This window comes from Notamacropus eugenii, chromosome 1 (genome assembly GCF_028372415.1).
Source record: "Notamacropus eugenii isolate mMacEug1 chromosome 1, mMacEug1.pri_v2, whole genome shotgun sequence".
Lineage (NCBI taxonomy): Eukaryota > Metazoa > Chordata > Mammalia > Diprotodontia > Macropodidae > Notamacropus > Notamacropus eugenii.
In genome coordinates this window covers 53,900,117-53,915,922 of record NC_092872.1, presented here as the reverse complement: position 1 = coordinate 53,915,922, position 15,806 = coordinate 53,900,117, and the positions used below count along the sequence as shown (strand labels likewise).

Sequence of the window (15,806 nt, the reverse complement as noted above, 5' to 3'; positions counted from 1 at the left end):
GTATGGGACCCATATCTGGAACCTTACGTGAAAGGAAAAGAACAGGTTAAAAGGAGGAGGAGTGGGTTTGAATGGCATTATAGACTTTTTATATATTTTTAAAGGTGTACTTATATTAGGAAATCTAGGAACTAGGGTCAGGAGTGAGGGAAATATGATGAAAAACATTTGGGTGTGATCATAGAATCATCAGAAGCAATTTTGTAATTGGTGTATGATACAGACCATCTTTTTAAAATTATTAATTTATTGTTTTCATTTTTCTAAAATCACTTCCATAAGTCTTAGATTTTCTCCTTCCTCTTCCCTCCCTCCCCAAGACAGCATATAATCTTATATGGTTTCTATAAATATATTCTTATTAGCACATTTTCACATTAGTCATGTTGCATAGAGGAATTAAAATGAATGGGGGAAACCATGAGAAAAAATAAACCAAAACAAAACATGCCACAAGAGAAAAATATCCCACTTTATTCTGCGTTCCAGTTCCGTACTTCTTTCTCTGCATGTGGAAGGCATTTTGCCTCAAAGAGTCCTTTGGGAATGTTTTAGGTTCTTGCATTGCAATGAAGTACTGAGTCTACTAGAAAAATTCCATGCACACTGTGGTTGTTGCTGTGCCCAAAGTTCTCCTGGTTCTGCTCCTTTCACTTAGCATCAGTTCACATAAGTCCTTCCAGGCTTCTTCGAAGTCTTCGTGTTCATTATTTCTTATAACACAATAGTATTCCATTACAAGAAACAGACCATCTTGACAGAAAGGGGAAATTGATAAGAAGTTTGGAAAACATCACAAACCTGGCACAACAGTACAACACTGAAGTAGTGAACTTCATTTATCAAGACTTATATCGAAACTCTTTTTCTGCCTAAAGCAAAGCAGCTAACGACTGAATTCAGGAGGCTAGTATTCAGTAAGACTAATATATATTACTTGGAAAAGAACTCCTTATTGACAAAAACTGCTGGAAAAACTAGAAAGCAGGGAGAAATTAGTTCTAAACCATCATCCTGTATCACAAGCCATAATAAGCTCAAAAATGAATCTATGGCCTGAATAGTAATAAGCCATAAACATTTTTTAAAAGAGCCATATCAAATACCTTTCACAAGTATTTGATATAGAGTTTTAAAATCTATCACTGGGTTGAAATAAACACAAAAGATAAAATATGAAAATGGTAAACTTTTGTAGGAACAAAATCACCACACCTAAGACAAGAAGGGAAGCTGTAGTATAGAAAAAAAATCTTCATATCCAATTTTCTCCGATATTCAAAATATGCATTGTATAGGATATGCACATATATATCCAGACGTATAAAACCAAGAGCTGTTCCCCTTTGGAGAAGTGGTCTAAGGATAGGAACAAACAATTCTTAAAAGAAAAATTGCAAAGTTACTAACAACCATATATAGGCTTGCTCCATATCACTAATAAGAGAAATACAAAGTAAAATAGCACTGAAATTTCACTTCATACCCCCAAAATTGGCAAATATAACAAAAGTTGGGAATAGTCAATGAAGGAGGCACTGTAGAAAGACAGGCGCACTAATAGGCTGTTGTTAGAGTTGTCCAGCCATTCTGAAAAACAGTTTGCAATTATGCTAAGAAAATTACTAAAACGTTCATAGCCTTTGATACCTTAGAGATCCCACTGATAGGGATGTGTCCCAAGGAGACCAAAGATACAAAGCAAGGTCTCATACACACCAAAAGAGTAATAGCAGCACTTTTTGTGGTCACAAAGAACTGGAAGTAAAGTACATGTCCATTGATTATGGAGTGGTAAAATGAATTGGTGCTGAATATAATGAAATATTGAATGGTGCAAAATGATAACTATGAAAAATTTAGAGGTACATAGAAAGACTAATATGAACCGATGCAGAGTGAAGTGATTAGAACTAAGAAAACAATACATAAAATTAAATGGAAGGAACAAGGGAAAAATGACCATGCTTAACCCCAAAGACAAGATTAGAAAATGTTCTTCCCCCACCCCTTTATATTACTGGGGGATTGTGGAAGTTGCCTCCAATAATAGAAGGTGACAGTCCATTCGTGCTTACATCCCATGTGTCTTCCCAAAAGTTCAGAAGTGTTTACCTAATGTTGGGGAGACATTCCTCATGTCTTCCTGTTGGTGTGTGCCCTATATCTGTCACCCTTCCTTTTCGCATGACCAGTCTGTTGTGTCTTCCTGTTACACAGTTTTTTGATTCTTTTTACTCTTATTCCTCAGGGTTCTTCATTGGCTATATCCTAGAGTCTATTCAAAAAAATCATGATGTCAATACTTTTAAAAATTGACCTTTGTTGTACAGCATAACGGTTCAAGTACTCTTAGACAATTGCGATGAGCCTTTGATGAAGGTGAGGACTGTCATCTGGGAAGAGCTTTCTGCAATAAAGCCTTATGCCTGCTCTTAGCCCCTTCAGTTTGTTGTTGTTTTGAAAATCTAATTCTAATATGAAAAGATGGAGATAGACATAAATCCCAGAGATGGAAAGACCTAACTGATCATCCAGTTTACCTGAATGCCTGGATAGGACTTCCGTTGATACCCAAGCCTCTCTGTATGCAGATCTGACATTCTTACATTCTACTTCCCCTTCCTCCCAAAGAATTTTTTTTGTTCCTTTTATTGTTGAAGACTGAGCTGCTCTGCTGGCATTAATGCCGTTAGTAATAAATCCACAGTCACTAGGGGATGTTTTCAGCTGTTTTATGTAACATGCAAAGTTGCAGTATCTGTGGAAGCCTGTTTCTAGGCAATACCTTAGTAACTACCAACTGCTTTAGAGATTCCAAGAGCAGCGTTGCAAAGAGAAGACTTGAGTTTTAATCAGCAGGACAACAGAGCAAACTTTGTGGGGAGACTATCATTAATAATATGAAGTTCTTGGAAAAGTTAGCTTTAGTTAGTGTTAAGTTAATTAGTTGAATGATATTCAGTTTTGCTAGTAAGCATCTCATGCAGTGAAAGAAATAGTTCCATTTATAACAAAATGCTAAATTGAGTTGAAACTTGAAGGGAATGACAGCGTCTTCACTGGTTAAACTGTGCTTGAAATTACATGTGTTCTTTTTACTGAGGAGTTGGGACAATCCAAGTGTGTCAGAGAGAAGAACCATCTGGCTCCTTTCTGAAATCCTTTGCCTCAGGCACCCAAATGGCTCACAAGTGACCTCTAAATGACAAGCATGCCATCGTCAGCATTCACCAAGGAAGAATTCCAAGTGATTAACCATTTTTAACATTCAGATTTTGGATATTTGTCTATAAACTCATATCCTACAGAATTAGCCAATGACCCACGCTTAATGCTATTAACGACCAGACTTCACCTGCTGAATAGGCCTCCCCAGTTTTATAATTAGCTAGTATGGTGCTTTAACACTTCTAGTCAGAGGGTTAGGCATGTGACAAGACATTGCACTCTATAAAAACAGGATGCAGGTGGGAAATGAACCCCTATAATCCTGAGTTCAACATGCAAGGGTGCAATTGTGACTCTACTGATTCAGTACAAAGAAGAGAGAGGTTTATTTTAATAAATGTTCTGTACAGAATGGAGGAGGGGAACCTTTTGGAAGCTTGAATTGAATGCATACAATCACAGCAACTTTTCCCTGAGGATTTGGCTCCCAGAGAATGCATGTTTCCAAGTACAGCATATGTGCCCGTTTTTTATTAGCTATTCAGAGGGCATAGGCTGGACCTGTCTAGGTTCTGCAAGAAGTGGTTTTTCTCCCCAGCTGCTAAATAGGATTAAGACTGTTGGACCAAAGAGATGTGTTTCAGAAGATGTCTGGTTTGAGCAGATATATTACTGTTTAGAATGTCTTCCCTTAGTAGTAGTTATTTTTAAAAACTATAATGTTACCATTCAGAAATAACTCTTTTAGAACCAGACCTGCAGAAGGAGGCATAATTTTGGACATGGCAAAAGTATGGATTTGATTTGCTTGACTGCCTTTATTTGTTTAAAGGATTCTGTTTTTCTTTTTAAAGGCAAGCTGTATATAAGAGATTTTTTTGGTTTCACATATAAGCTTCTTTTTCTGTATTTTGAGTATGAAAATATTCTTTTTTGGTATTTGTGAAATTTAATAAAAATTTAAAAAGATAACTGAAGGCGGAAAAAAGCCTATGCCTAATATGCATGATAGAAGCAGAATTGTCTTGTAAATAGAGAAGATTTACTTGTAGCGATTCTACCCTCAGTCTGGTGCTTGTTCTCTAATGTCTGTGTGAGCATACTCCCTATCACTGCCAAGTACCCTTCAATTTAGAAACTGGTAGAATTCCTTCATTACCATTGCCCCTTTTGTTTCAACACCTCCCTCTCTGTTCTGTCTCTCAAAAAATGCTGTTAAAGACTTACATTTTCTTTCAGTTACAGGAGTTGAGAGAAATCATGGAAAAGGAGGTTGAGTTTAAGTTGTGTCCTTCACGGGGGCCAGGGAGTTTGAGGAGGGAAGGATGGAAAGGGAATTCCTGCTGGACAGCCTGAGAATTGTCTGATCTGATAACTGGCTTATTAGAGTAGGGAGTTCAGGTAACTCACATACTCCCTCTCCCCAGTATTAGAAGGAATGTCAGTGGATCTAATATTTCTAAATTTAGTGAGGGAAAGAGGTCACAGATTACTTCTTTGTCTATAAGTTGCATAAAATCAACTGGAGAAACATTTGTTCAAAACAACTAGGGAACTTAACACTTTTATCATGAATATTGATTTCTCCCCAAATGGTTTTTAAGTGAAACATAGTTTTCTTATTGACCTGATTTCTTGCCATTTTAAAGAGATTTGTTAGCCTCTTTGGAAATTTATATTTTACAGTAAGTAAAAAATTAACTTTTAACACATTTAAAGCACAGTCTATTAATTCTGGTAGTACCAATTTGGTAAATAGAGGAATTGTGGGCAAAAAGGAGACAGACTTAATTCCCTTCGTGACCATGGTCATAGTTTTCTGAGTAAATGTTTCCAATTTACTCCTGATCAGCTTAAGGACTGTCCTGATATTTAAAGTCCTAGTCTGTAATTTTCAGAAGTTTCTTTTAGGAAAATATCCTCATCATTCCTAGTTTGATCCTTCTTATTTCTCATGGGGAGCAGGTGACATTGCACATGCTCTATTTTAAGTGAATCTTGGTCTCACAAATGAAGTTCTGTGTTCCAGGATCTTACCTTGTCTGACTTTTTAGTAGTAGCTCAGTTATTCAGGAAGTGTTTTTATCTCTTGGCAAGAAGAGAAGAATGCAGCTTATGCTAGGTTGCTTAGCAGGAATAATCCATCCCTTAGTGTCTGATGATTCCCTCTCTGGAGACTGAGTGGGTCATCCTCATCGTTATTAGTCTGTAGCAGAAGAAAGTCCAAATCCACTGTAGTACACTTACATGTCCGCAGAGTCTGAGACAAAACACCTTCTGGGCTAATTACTGTCTGCTGTTTGGAGAAATAGATATCTGCCAGTTATCTGGTAAGACTAAGGTGGTTTTATAATTTTTTTTAGAAATCCTTTATGCTTTTTCATTTGAATGTTTCCACATCTGTGTGTCCAGCCCTATCCTTTCTTCTGAGCTCCAACCCTACTTCAGCATTTTCTTTTGTTCTTCCTGCCTTGGATATTCCATCTACATCCCAAATTCTAAATGTCCAAAACAGAACTCATTCACTTTCTATCCAAATGTTCCTCTTCCTTTCAACTTCCCTATTACTATTGAAGACATCACAATCCTCCCAGTTACTCAGGCTTGCAGCCTCAGTGTCATCCTTAATATTCTTGCTCACTTCCCACATATTCAATCCATTGCCAAACCTTGGCCTTCCACCTTCAAAACATCTTTAATTTATGTCCCCTTCTTGCGGTACACACAGTACAATAATCCTAGTTCAGACTCTCATCACCTCTTTCCTAGACTATCTCAATTGCCTTATAGGAGGACTAGTATTTCTGGTGTGAGGGCTTGCTTAGCCCCTTTCAGGGCTGCTCATTTACCTTTTGGTGTCCACCTGGCATTGGACAGTCACCTGTGGCTTCAAGAAGCTACAGCATGTGCAGCATGGTTGCTGCAGTAACCCACAGTAAACGATCTCAGCAGATGGGCTAAGACAGGTTGAGGATAACTGACAGGCCACAAACCCATCAGTGAGTTAGAGAGGTGTTTACTCCAAGCACCTCAAGACTTCCCCTGGTGGAATGGGTGGCTAAAACAGGCCCTGTGGAGAGCTTAGGGCTTGGTCAGACATAAGAGATGCCAAGGTCAACCATTGCATCCTGGGCCATCTCCAGTCATCCTGACTTTTTGTCTTGCCACTGGACTTCTATAACTGAAAGAGAGTAAAGCTGACTCCTTGGTGCAGGTGTGCCACACTTAAATCCAGTTCATGAGTCAGGACATCGCCCTGTGATGTCATTGGTCCTCTTTGAAAACTAAGCACAAACAACAGACTGACATCTCTGTTTCAAGTCTCCCCACTTCATTCTCTTCTCAGCTACCAACATTGTTTTTCTAAAGCACAGGCCAAACTGCTCAATGAATTCCAGTGGTTCTGTGTTACCTTTAGGATCAAGTAGTATCTCCTTTGTTTGACATTTAAAGCTCTTCATAAACAGGTGTTTTTCTACCTTTCCAGTCTCACACCTTCCTCTCCTCTACACTCTGGGTTACAGCATTACTGGTCTACTTGCGGAGCCTTGCCATGACACTGACTTCATACTAGCTCGCTCCCACAACTAGAATGCTCTGCTCCTTTTCATCTACCTGTTCCCTGACTTCCTTCAAGACAGCTCAAATCCCACCTACTTTGTGAGGCTTTTCCTAGTCTCCCCAGCTTCTCAAGTCTTCTTTCAGAGTATCTTCCACCTGCTTTTCTGTAGAAATAGATATTTGGAAAGTCCAAATCCGCTGCAGTACTTAGATGTCCCACCTAAAGCAGCTCCTATGTGTCAGGCACAGTGCTAAGCTCTGTGGATACAAAAAGAGGCCAAAGACTGTGCTTGCCCTCAAGCTCAGGTTCTAATGGATTAGACAAGTAAATCAATCAATGAATTTTTATTAAGAGCTTGCTTTCTTTTATTAAGAGCTTATTACAAAAGGTAATTCCTGTCATTTGGGAGCTTATATTATGAAAAGGATATAAAACAAGTGTAGATTGTCATGAATATATAGGGGATGGGGCACAGGGGTCAGAGAAAAATGGTGTACTAGCCAAGGAGGGATGAGAAGCCACATTCCAATGTACATAAAGGAAGATTATGATAAATCTAGAGCACCTTATGCTCTAATTGCTTCCCAAATTAATAAAACATTCAGAACTCAAAATATTTAAAAATTTAAACTCAATGCATTAAAAGGTTGCAATTGGGTGTTGTAATGGTGCAATAAACCATACGTGTCGTGTATTAGTGTCTACTCTTTGTAAATAGCTTATGAGGGGAGAACACTGAAGAAATTTACATTATAAGCTTTGAACATTTGGAGGTAAGAGAAGGAAAAGAAGTCAGGGGAAGAACTCTTCCAAAAAAGCATCAGTAGAACCAAAATGCTCATTTATAGAATCAGAATCCTAGAGCTAGAGAAAAAGAAACTTAGATCATCTATAGCATTGGTGGCAGACTCATAGAGATATCTCTGTGGTTTACACATTGACTTAGAAAACCGTAAACCAACATTATTTGTGTTTTATTGCATTTTTATTCATTAATCATTTCTCAATTACATTTTAGTCTGCTCAGCACAAGTTTGGCACTTCTGATCTAGATCATGAGTTTTTAGCCTTCCTTGTGTTGTGGACCTCTTTGGCAGCCTGGTTAAGCCTATAGATCCCTTCTCAGAATAATGTTTTTAAATGTATGAAATGAGATACATAGGATTACCAAGGAAATCAGTTATAGTGAAGTATTTTTGTCAAAATATTTTTAAGCTCTTGGACTGCAAGTTAGGAACCCCTGATCCGGACAATAGACAAACTGGCAGTTATTGGTGATTCCCCTATCTCTCCCCCACCCTTGTGTGCACCTTACTTTATTCCTTTCCCTCTGAACTCCCAACCTTGGAAGGAGTCACATAGAAGCACCCACAGACATTGTGTAGCCCCATTTGTAGTATTCAGTGCTACCATGATCTAGAACAACCCCATCCTTTTATAGTCGAGGAAGATGTTTTGGCTGGGGAAGAATGTGGGACCTCAGTGCAGTGAGGCGGAACGTAAACTGTCTGGCAAACGTCTCTTTCTTCCCATTAGTTTAGTGGTCAGAGCGTGCCTCGGAGGAAATAGGTTTGAAGATTAAGGCTCTTCATGCTGCTGTGATAGTGCACTTTTCTGATTGTTTGATGAATATTGCTTTCTCAGATGACCACAGAAAAGCCAGTTGTAAACATACTACCTAAATAAGCAATTGTGTTTTTCCCCAAATCACTCCAGAATAGAAGCAGATAGCACTTTGGTTGGAGGTGGAGGAGGTAAGAAAAAGCTTGTTATGAGGAAACTGAGAAAATAGCACAGAAACTGAGAGCTATTTTCCAATAGCGACATCTAGTGATAGACGCAGAACATAACTTTTTTCTGAGATGCCACTGCCAAAGGGATTTGTTAAGGTGATGGGATTGATGCATCTAGCCAGATGAAAATTAACTTCTAATTATAGACAGTAGAGCATAGTTGGGCTTCGTTTGAAGTAAGCCATCTGACTGTCTGGAGTTTGAAACTTTACCCTCTGATATTTCATTTAAGGTGCATGTGTACTTTAACAATGGTGATGGGCAGTTATTGGAAGACTTACAAATGGAGCTTGTTTTACTATGATAAACAGTGCAGTTCTTCAGGACTGAGAAGAAACTGTAGCCTGTTACAGCAATTACCCTCTTATTTTATTTCAACAGTGCAGTTTGGAGACATCACTTTACTTGCCTTGTCAACTAGATGAGAGGAAAAGAAAATGACCTAATCAACCTCAGTGCAGCTGTTCCAACTAGAAGGAAAAAGAGGCAGAGATGGAGTCAGTGGATCAGTTTATTCAACTCATTCTTTCCAGCCCCAACCCAAATGACTGGTTACCCACAAATTATCCAGATGTAAGATCGGGATAGGAAAGGAAGAGAACAGAGGTGCCATACAGTTGTCAGGAAATAAATTAACTCCCTTCTCTAGGAATGTCATCTTGTGCTTGAGCATGCATGAAAACCTTTCTTCGGTTCAAACCCTGATATAATCACTCTTTCTATTCTTTTTCCTCTCAGAGTTTTGATGTTGACAAGATACTGAGTCATGGGAACATTGGTTCCCGTGGCTTCATTATACCCACACATCAGTGGGACACAGTATGAACTTGTAATGGGGTAAATTAGGAAGTGACTCTGTTGGTAACAGCTTCTCTTTCCAAATCTAAATCGGGAAGTCCAAGAAAAGTGTGATAGCTGTCACTGAAATTTAATTGCCTTTTCTATGGCCTGATTAGTTGAGAATTGTGCAATCCCAAAATGTGTTTTAGTGTCAGAAGTGTTCACAAAATATGTAAGGGGAAAAAGTAAAAAAAAAAAAAAAAGATTTGGAGTATGTTAATATTCACCTAGTTCTAGCTAGAGATGAGGGATTCTGAAATTACAGCTATGGTTTTGAGGAATCAAACATAGTCTGTACCCAGCAAGACGGACTCCTAATGTATCATTTTGGATAATAATTTTTTATATCCTCATCCCTATCAATACTAATAATTATTATAATGGCTAACACTTCCTGTGTGCCAGGCACTATGCTTAGCCCTTAATAATTATTTTCTTATTTGATCCTCACAACAACCCTAAGAGGTAGGTGCTATTATGACCTCCATTTTACAGATGAGGAAACTGAGGCAAACAGCAGTTAAGTGACTTGCCCAGGGTCACACAGCTTGCAACTATCTGAGGTCAGATTTGAACTCTGGTCACCCTGACTCCAAGCTCTAGCACTCATTAGAAAGGGAATGGAGTTAAGTTCATCCCTTTTAAGTTGTCAAGGGCCTGGTACATATCAAAGACTTGATAAAGTCTTTTTGATTGATTATCAAATTTCTTTTACTTGGAAAATAACCTGAATCATTCTGCTGAGAAATTCTAAACACAAGATGTTTTGAAATAGTGAGTTTTAGATTTCTTTGTGATTTTACTTGAACCCTTCTCTGGAAATACTTTGTATGGAGCTAAGTGTAGCAGAAATGAAAGCCATTTAAAGAACTCCAAAGGAGATGCCGTAACTTTCTTCACTGAGTATAATATTTAGCAGCTCTTACCACTAGGAAGGTTCTGTTTCATTTAAATCTCTGATGTTTTATCAGCCTTTACAGGAGCAATAAGGCACCTCTTGCTCTACAACCAGTTTCCTTTGTTTTTCCCTTTGGACGTGGCATTTCAAAACAGTTTGGCTTTTGTGTCAACTAATAATGTTTCACTGTTTCCTAGTGCAGCCTGCATTTTAGCAACGTTAAGATTCCCTGAACGTACTGAAACATCCTGTTCTACTGCCTCCCGGAGCAGAGCTTTTGTGCCTACTTGGCACCTCTGTAATGCAGAAGTCTTCTTGAACTAGACTCACAGTCCATCTAGCATTCTGTCAAAAAGAGAAGTGACTGGAGGGACCTTCGCTGAGAAAGCATTGAGGTGTACTCAGTGGTAAACTGAGCTGTCATTTGTGATGTAAGAACTTCTTTTGTTATATCATTGGCAGGACCCAGGAATCTAAGACTATATTTTTATATAGGAAAGCATAGCCAAACTGATAACTTGGGTCCAATTAAAGATAATGTCTAAACTGTCTGTTCTGGGTTAAATGCTAAAAGTAGTTAGAATTTAGGATAATAGGTTGCATGGCTTTTTGTAGCATTATAACAGGACTTCACTTTAATTCCTTTAGCAGACCACTCCTAACATTGCTTGTTTTATTGGCAATAAAATTTATAGCAGGTGACTAGATACTGGTAAGAACAATAGGCAAAAAACCCAAAAACCTTAAGAGTCTTTTCTTATAGAATTGAGTGCCTTTCTTCCAAAAGCCTATTCCAAATATAGAAACGATATCTAGTCTGAGAGCCCAGTGACTGCTGCTGTGCATTCCAGTTGTCTGCAAAATTTAGCAGCTAAATCCTCTTCTGTACCAGGATTCTACCTAATGTGTGCTCATTTCAGAATGAAGTAAGAGGTGAAGTTAATGATCAATGTCTGTTGCAAATGCAGATCTAAAGGAACAGCCACTTTGTGTTTATTTCTGTGCTTGCTCTGAACTGAGTCTTCTTGGTAGGATTTAGCTGGCTATTCTATTTGGCAACTATTTGGTTTGATTTGGTTCAATTTTTAAAATTTTGTTATTTATTTTATTTGACTTGATTCTTGGAAATTAGAGTGGATAAGGATGTAACACAGCCCTTATAATCCGTGAAGCCTAATTATCTCCTTCCGTGATTTTTCCTTCCAGTAAAGCCAACGATAAAAACACAATTAAGGTACAGTGGAAATTTATTTTTCATTATGTATCAGAAACAAATACTGAGAAGCCTTAAAACTCATTAATCTATTCTAGGAAGAGGCTTATTTTGTACCATTCTTCAAAGGGCCTCAAAACACTGCAACATTTTGATGCATTTGTTTTCCCACCTCCGACTTCACCCAGCTGCGTGCAGGGAAGCAGATTTTCGTGGTCAAGCCCCAAGAGACAGAGCAGATTGGTGGACATGGACCAGCTGAACTGCCTACTAGGCTCCTCTTGTTACATATACACATAAGTTATACCCTCTCTTGGCAAAACCTTTTGGCCTTCCTGTTGTTTTGTTGTAAATGAAAGCATAAACGTAAGTTCTGATCAACCACTTCTCTGTTTGAAGCAGTTGAAGCTGATGAATACTTCTCATTCAGAGCGTGCAGCCATCCTTTCTGTCCACAAAAAAAGCCTTTATGTCAGTAAAATAAATGTTGCCTTGCACAACTTTCCCTGATAGAGAAAACTATCTGCAAATCATATGAGATTTATTCATATAGATTTCTCCATTCAAGTAAGAGGTTAAAGCATTTCCTGTGCTAATTCTATGTTGTGCTGCTGGCAAAATGGATTTTTACATTTGGAAGTTGGCTTTCTCTGGCAAATTTATATGTATTATATGTATAATATCTCTTTATAATGTCTATATATTATATATATATAGTACCTATATATGGTATATATAGATATATATAGGTGTACCTAAATATATACCTATATATAGGTATACATATGTGTGTGTGTGTGTAGGTATATATGTGTATGTGAATATATATATACACACGTATATATACACATATATATATATATACACATACATACACACACACCTATATATAGGTATACCTATATAGGTATTACCAGTACCTATATATATATATAATATCTCTCTATATAACATATATATATCTCTTCTAAAAATTGTGTTGCTATCTTTTTTGTTTTTATCACTTTTCCAAATGTATCCTGTTCTAAAGGGAGAGGTGTGTGTTTCTTCCTTAGGGTCAAGCTTAGTCATAGTTAGTATTTGAGGATTGTTTTTTTTTTTTAATTAGTTATATTTTCTTGGTTCTGCCTGTTTTACTTTGCATGAGTTCATATACCTTTTCTCGTGCTTCTCTGTATTCTTCATAGTTACTTTTTATGGTACAGTAATTCAGCTGGGCAGCTGGGAGGTACAGTCAATAGAATGCTGACCCTACAGTCAGGCAGACCTGAGTTCAAATGTGGCCTCAGACACTTCATAGCTGAGTGACCCTAAACAAGTCCCCTAACCCCCTTTACCTCAGTTTTCTCATCTGTAAAATGGGCTGGAGAAGGAAATGACAAACCACTCCAATATCTTTGCCAAGAAAATCCCAAATGAGGTCATGAAGAATTGGACTAATTGACTAAACAAAAAAATATTCAACTCTATAAAATGGTTTGGATAGCTTTTGTTACTTTATTAAAACTATGGTATTTTGCTTAGCTCTTTGGGGGGAACTTCGTTGAGTGAGGGGAAAGATCATAAAAGTATAGATTTACAATTAGAAGAGACTTCAAAGGTCATCTAGCCCAGCATTTTCATTTAGCAGATCAGGAAGCTGAGACCTAGAGAGGTTAAATGACTTGCTTAAGATTGCCTTTGTAATAAAGAAGGTGAATGGGATTTGTCCCTAGGTTTTCTGATTCTAATTCCAGCACTGTTTCTACTATATCAAAACAAAAAGGGGGGAGCTTTCTGAATCATAATGTCTTACATTGTGTGAGAAGTATGTGAATTGATACCCTATTCTAAGCACACTTATGCTTGTACATAAATGGATATTTGGGGCGAGTTGCAGTTACCTACACTTAACCTTTATATCTACATCTACAAAAGTCACATCCTTCAAATTTCCTAGATATGGGCACTCAGTAAGTAATCTGTGAGAACTTTTGATACGTCAAAGTGTGGGGAGTGGTTTGTCACAAGAGACTGACATTAGATGTGAGGAAGAATTGTTCAAACAATAAATAGGTGAAAGGCTTTTTAGCTAAGAGTCTAGGATTTCATATTGTCAAAGCATTTATTCTGTTCTTATTGTGTGCTGCTTTGTATAAATCTGGAGTGGCTGAACCTAGTGAAAAGGGCATATTTAAATGTTTATGAAATCTATGGTTTTTGAAGATTTTGAAGAAATAAATCAAGTTGGTATCATTTGGTGTGTAAAACATGTGAAATATACAGATTTTGACAGCTTGCTCTGTTGTTCCGTAAGTTTGGAAATCTTGTCTGAGATCATTCAAGGAAGGGGTTTGTCTGATAATCATCAGTTACAGAAAGATGGCATGTTTTTACTTTTTTAAAATTTATTTTGTAAAATGAAATCCAATGAATATATTATTCTCCTTAATAAATATATCTTTTCCAACTTAAAACATATTAGACACTTTACTTGAAAAACTTCATAGTGTAGCTATGAAGATCAGACATATACACAAAAATGATATAAGGCAATCTAAGTGGCAAATGAGTGGTACACATAATGAATAAAATGTTATGAGAGTTATGGAGAGGTCTCAGTGTTAGGGAAGATTTCAGCCAGGTAGGTAGACCTTCCAAACTATATGATTGTTCTTAAAAGTGAGTAAATAATGTAACGCATTATGTTAGCAAAGAAAAGGAACATGACTTTAGGTCTGTTGGACCAAATATGAAAAGTAAAAAAAAAGACTGAGCTTTTAAACTTTGAAATATGGAAATCTAAAACTGAAAGCTGCCAGGGAATTTCTAAATTGACAGTAAATTAATCTGAAGTACATAATTATCTAATACTTCTGTTCTCAGTGATGTCTTTAAGACTTTGTTCTGTTGATACATTTTTTTAAGAGGGAGAGGGTAGTGTAAAAAAAAAGGCCTGTTGTCTGAAGAAAAATAATGAAGACAAGTAGTTGGAGTATCAGAGTCAAAGATATTCTCCAATGAGACTTCGCCGTTTTTTCATTTTGTGCTCCCCAGTGCTCCAGAGAGAGGAGGAGAGCATAGCAGAAATATCTATTCATAGGCTCATAAGATTTAGAGATGAAAAGGAAGCTTATGGCTCATCCAGTTCAAAACTCTCATTATACAAATGAGGAAACTGAGGTCCAGAGATGATAGATGGTAAGTAGCAGAATCTAGGTCGTCTTCATTCCAAATCTAGCATTCTTTCTGAGACCACTAAGATAAAATTACATTGCCAAAAAGTTTTGCAGACCCAGCAGAATGGTAATGCTTTTAGTACACATTGGGTCCTGACTCCGCCTGGTTCCCTTGTGCTCCATTCTCTTCATTTGGATTTTTATTTCTCTCTCTTTTTTTTTTTTTTTTTTACAGGGATAGACTATAAAACAACTACAATTTTACTGGATGGCAGACGGGTCAAGCTGGAACTTTGGTGAGTTTATATTGCTGAACAAAGGTAGTTGAAAGCTCTTCTGTCTAATTCAGTGGCAGCATATAATTCACCTTTGAAGATTGGGTAAGTCGGTAGGTAAAGAAGTGAAACTGTAAAACACTTAACTATGTCCTCATTTCATCAGGTGATAAAAATGAAGATACGTACATGCAAGAAGGTGGCTCTTATGTACAGAGGAGCCCATTTAAAATAAGTCCCTATTTTTTAAACATACTATGTAATGCTAGAACTTGTTGCAGAAACCAGTCTTCAAAAGTTTTATTACTAAGAGACCCAGTTCCACTTTAATATAAAAAGTGATGATTTTTTCCTAGAATCCTAGGATTTTTAGAACTGGAAGAGATAAGTCCAATTGAGGAGAGAGGAAAAAAAACTCAAAATAGTGGCATCCTTTTCATCCCTCCCCAGAGTATCATCCTTTGAAAAAAGTGAAAATCAAGAGGGACTATATTTCTAAAGACCTGTCTTTAAGCAGCTAAGGAAATAGGCATTAGTGAGGGGCTAATTACAGGATAGTTAAGTAACTTGCCTTAGGTCAGTCATGTTACCTAGACATCTGTTTTTTGACGTAGTGGCAATTGGTCAGTGCTAGTTGTTGGCCTATTCCAAAGACTTTAGGAAAGGGAGTGAGAGAGATTAATATTGTACCGTTATTAAAAACTAATTATTAATTTGTGAACTCTTAAACCCAACTCCTGAAAAGGTCAGTCAGCCTCCAAAGGGCGTGATTGAGTGATGAGATTTCTTCCTAGCCCTCAAGGCACATATTCCTTAATTTTGGGCCTCATCCACCTGGGATACCTAATTTCAGCCTGGTTGAGCCTTTGCCTAGAGGAGGAACCCCTTGTCTCTGG

At 37.4% G+C, this 15,806-nt stretch overlaps 1 protein-coding gene across 1 annotated transcript in view; it reads left to right on the top strand.

Moving 5' to 3' along the window:
- Positions 1–15,806, top strand: part of RAB40C (RAB40C, member RAS oncogene family) — an 80,694-nt gene that overhangs the window by 38,431 nt on the left and 26,457 nt on the right. Inside the window, exon 3 of the mRNA XM_072601608.1 lies at positions 14,871–14,931. Within this exon, the coding sequence (XP_072457709.1) occupies positions 14,871–14,931 (61 nt within the window). The remainder of the gene's footprint in view (positions 1–14,870; positions 14,932–15,806) is intronic.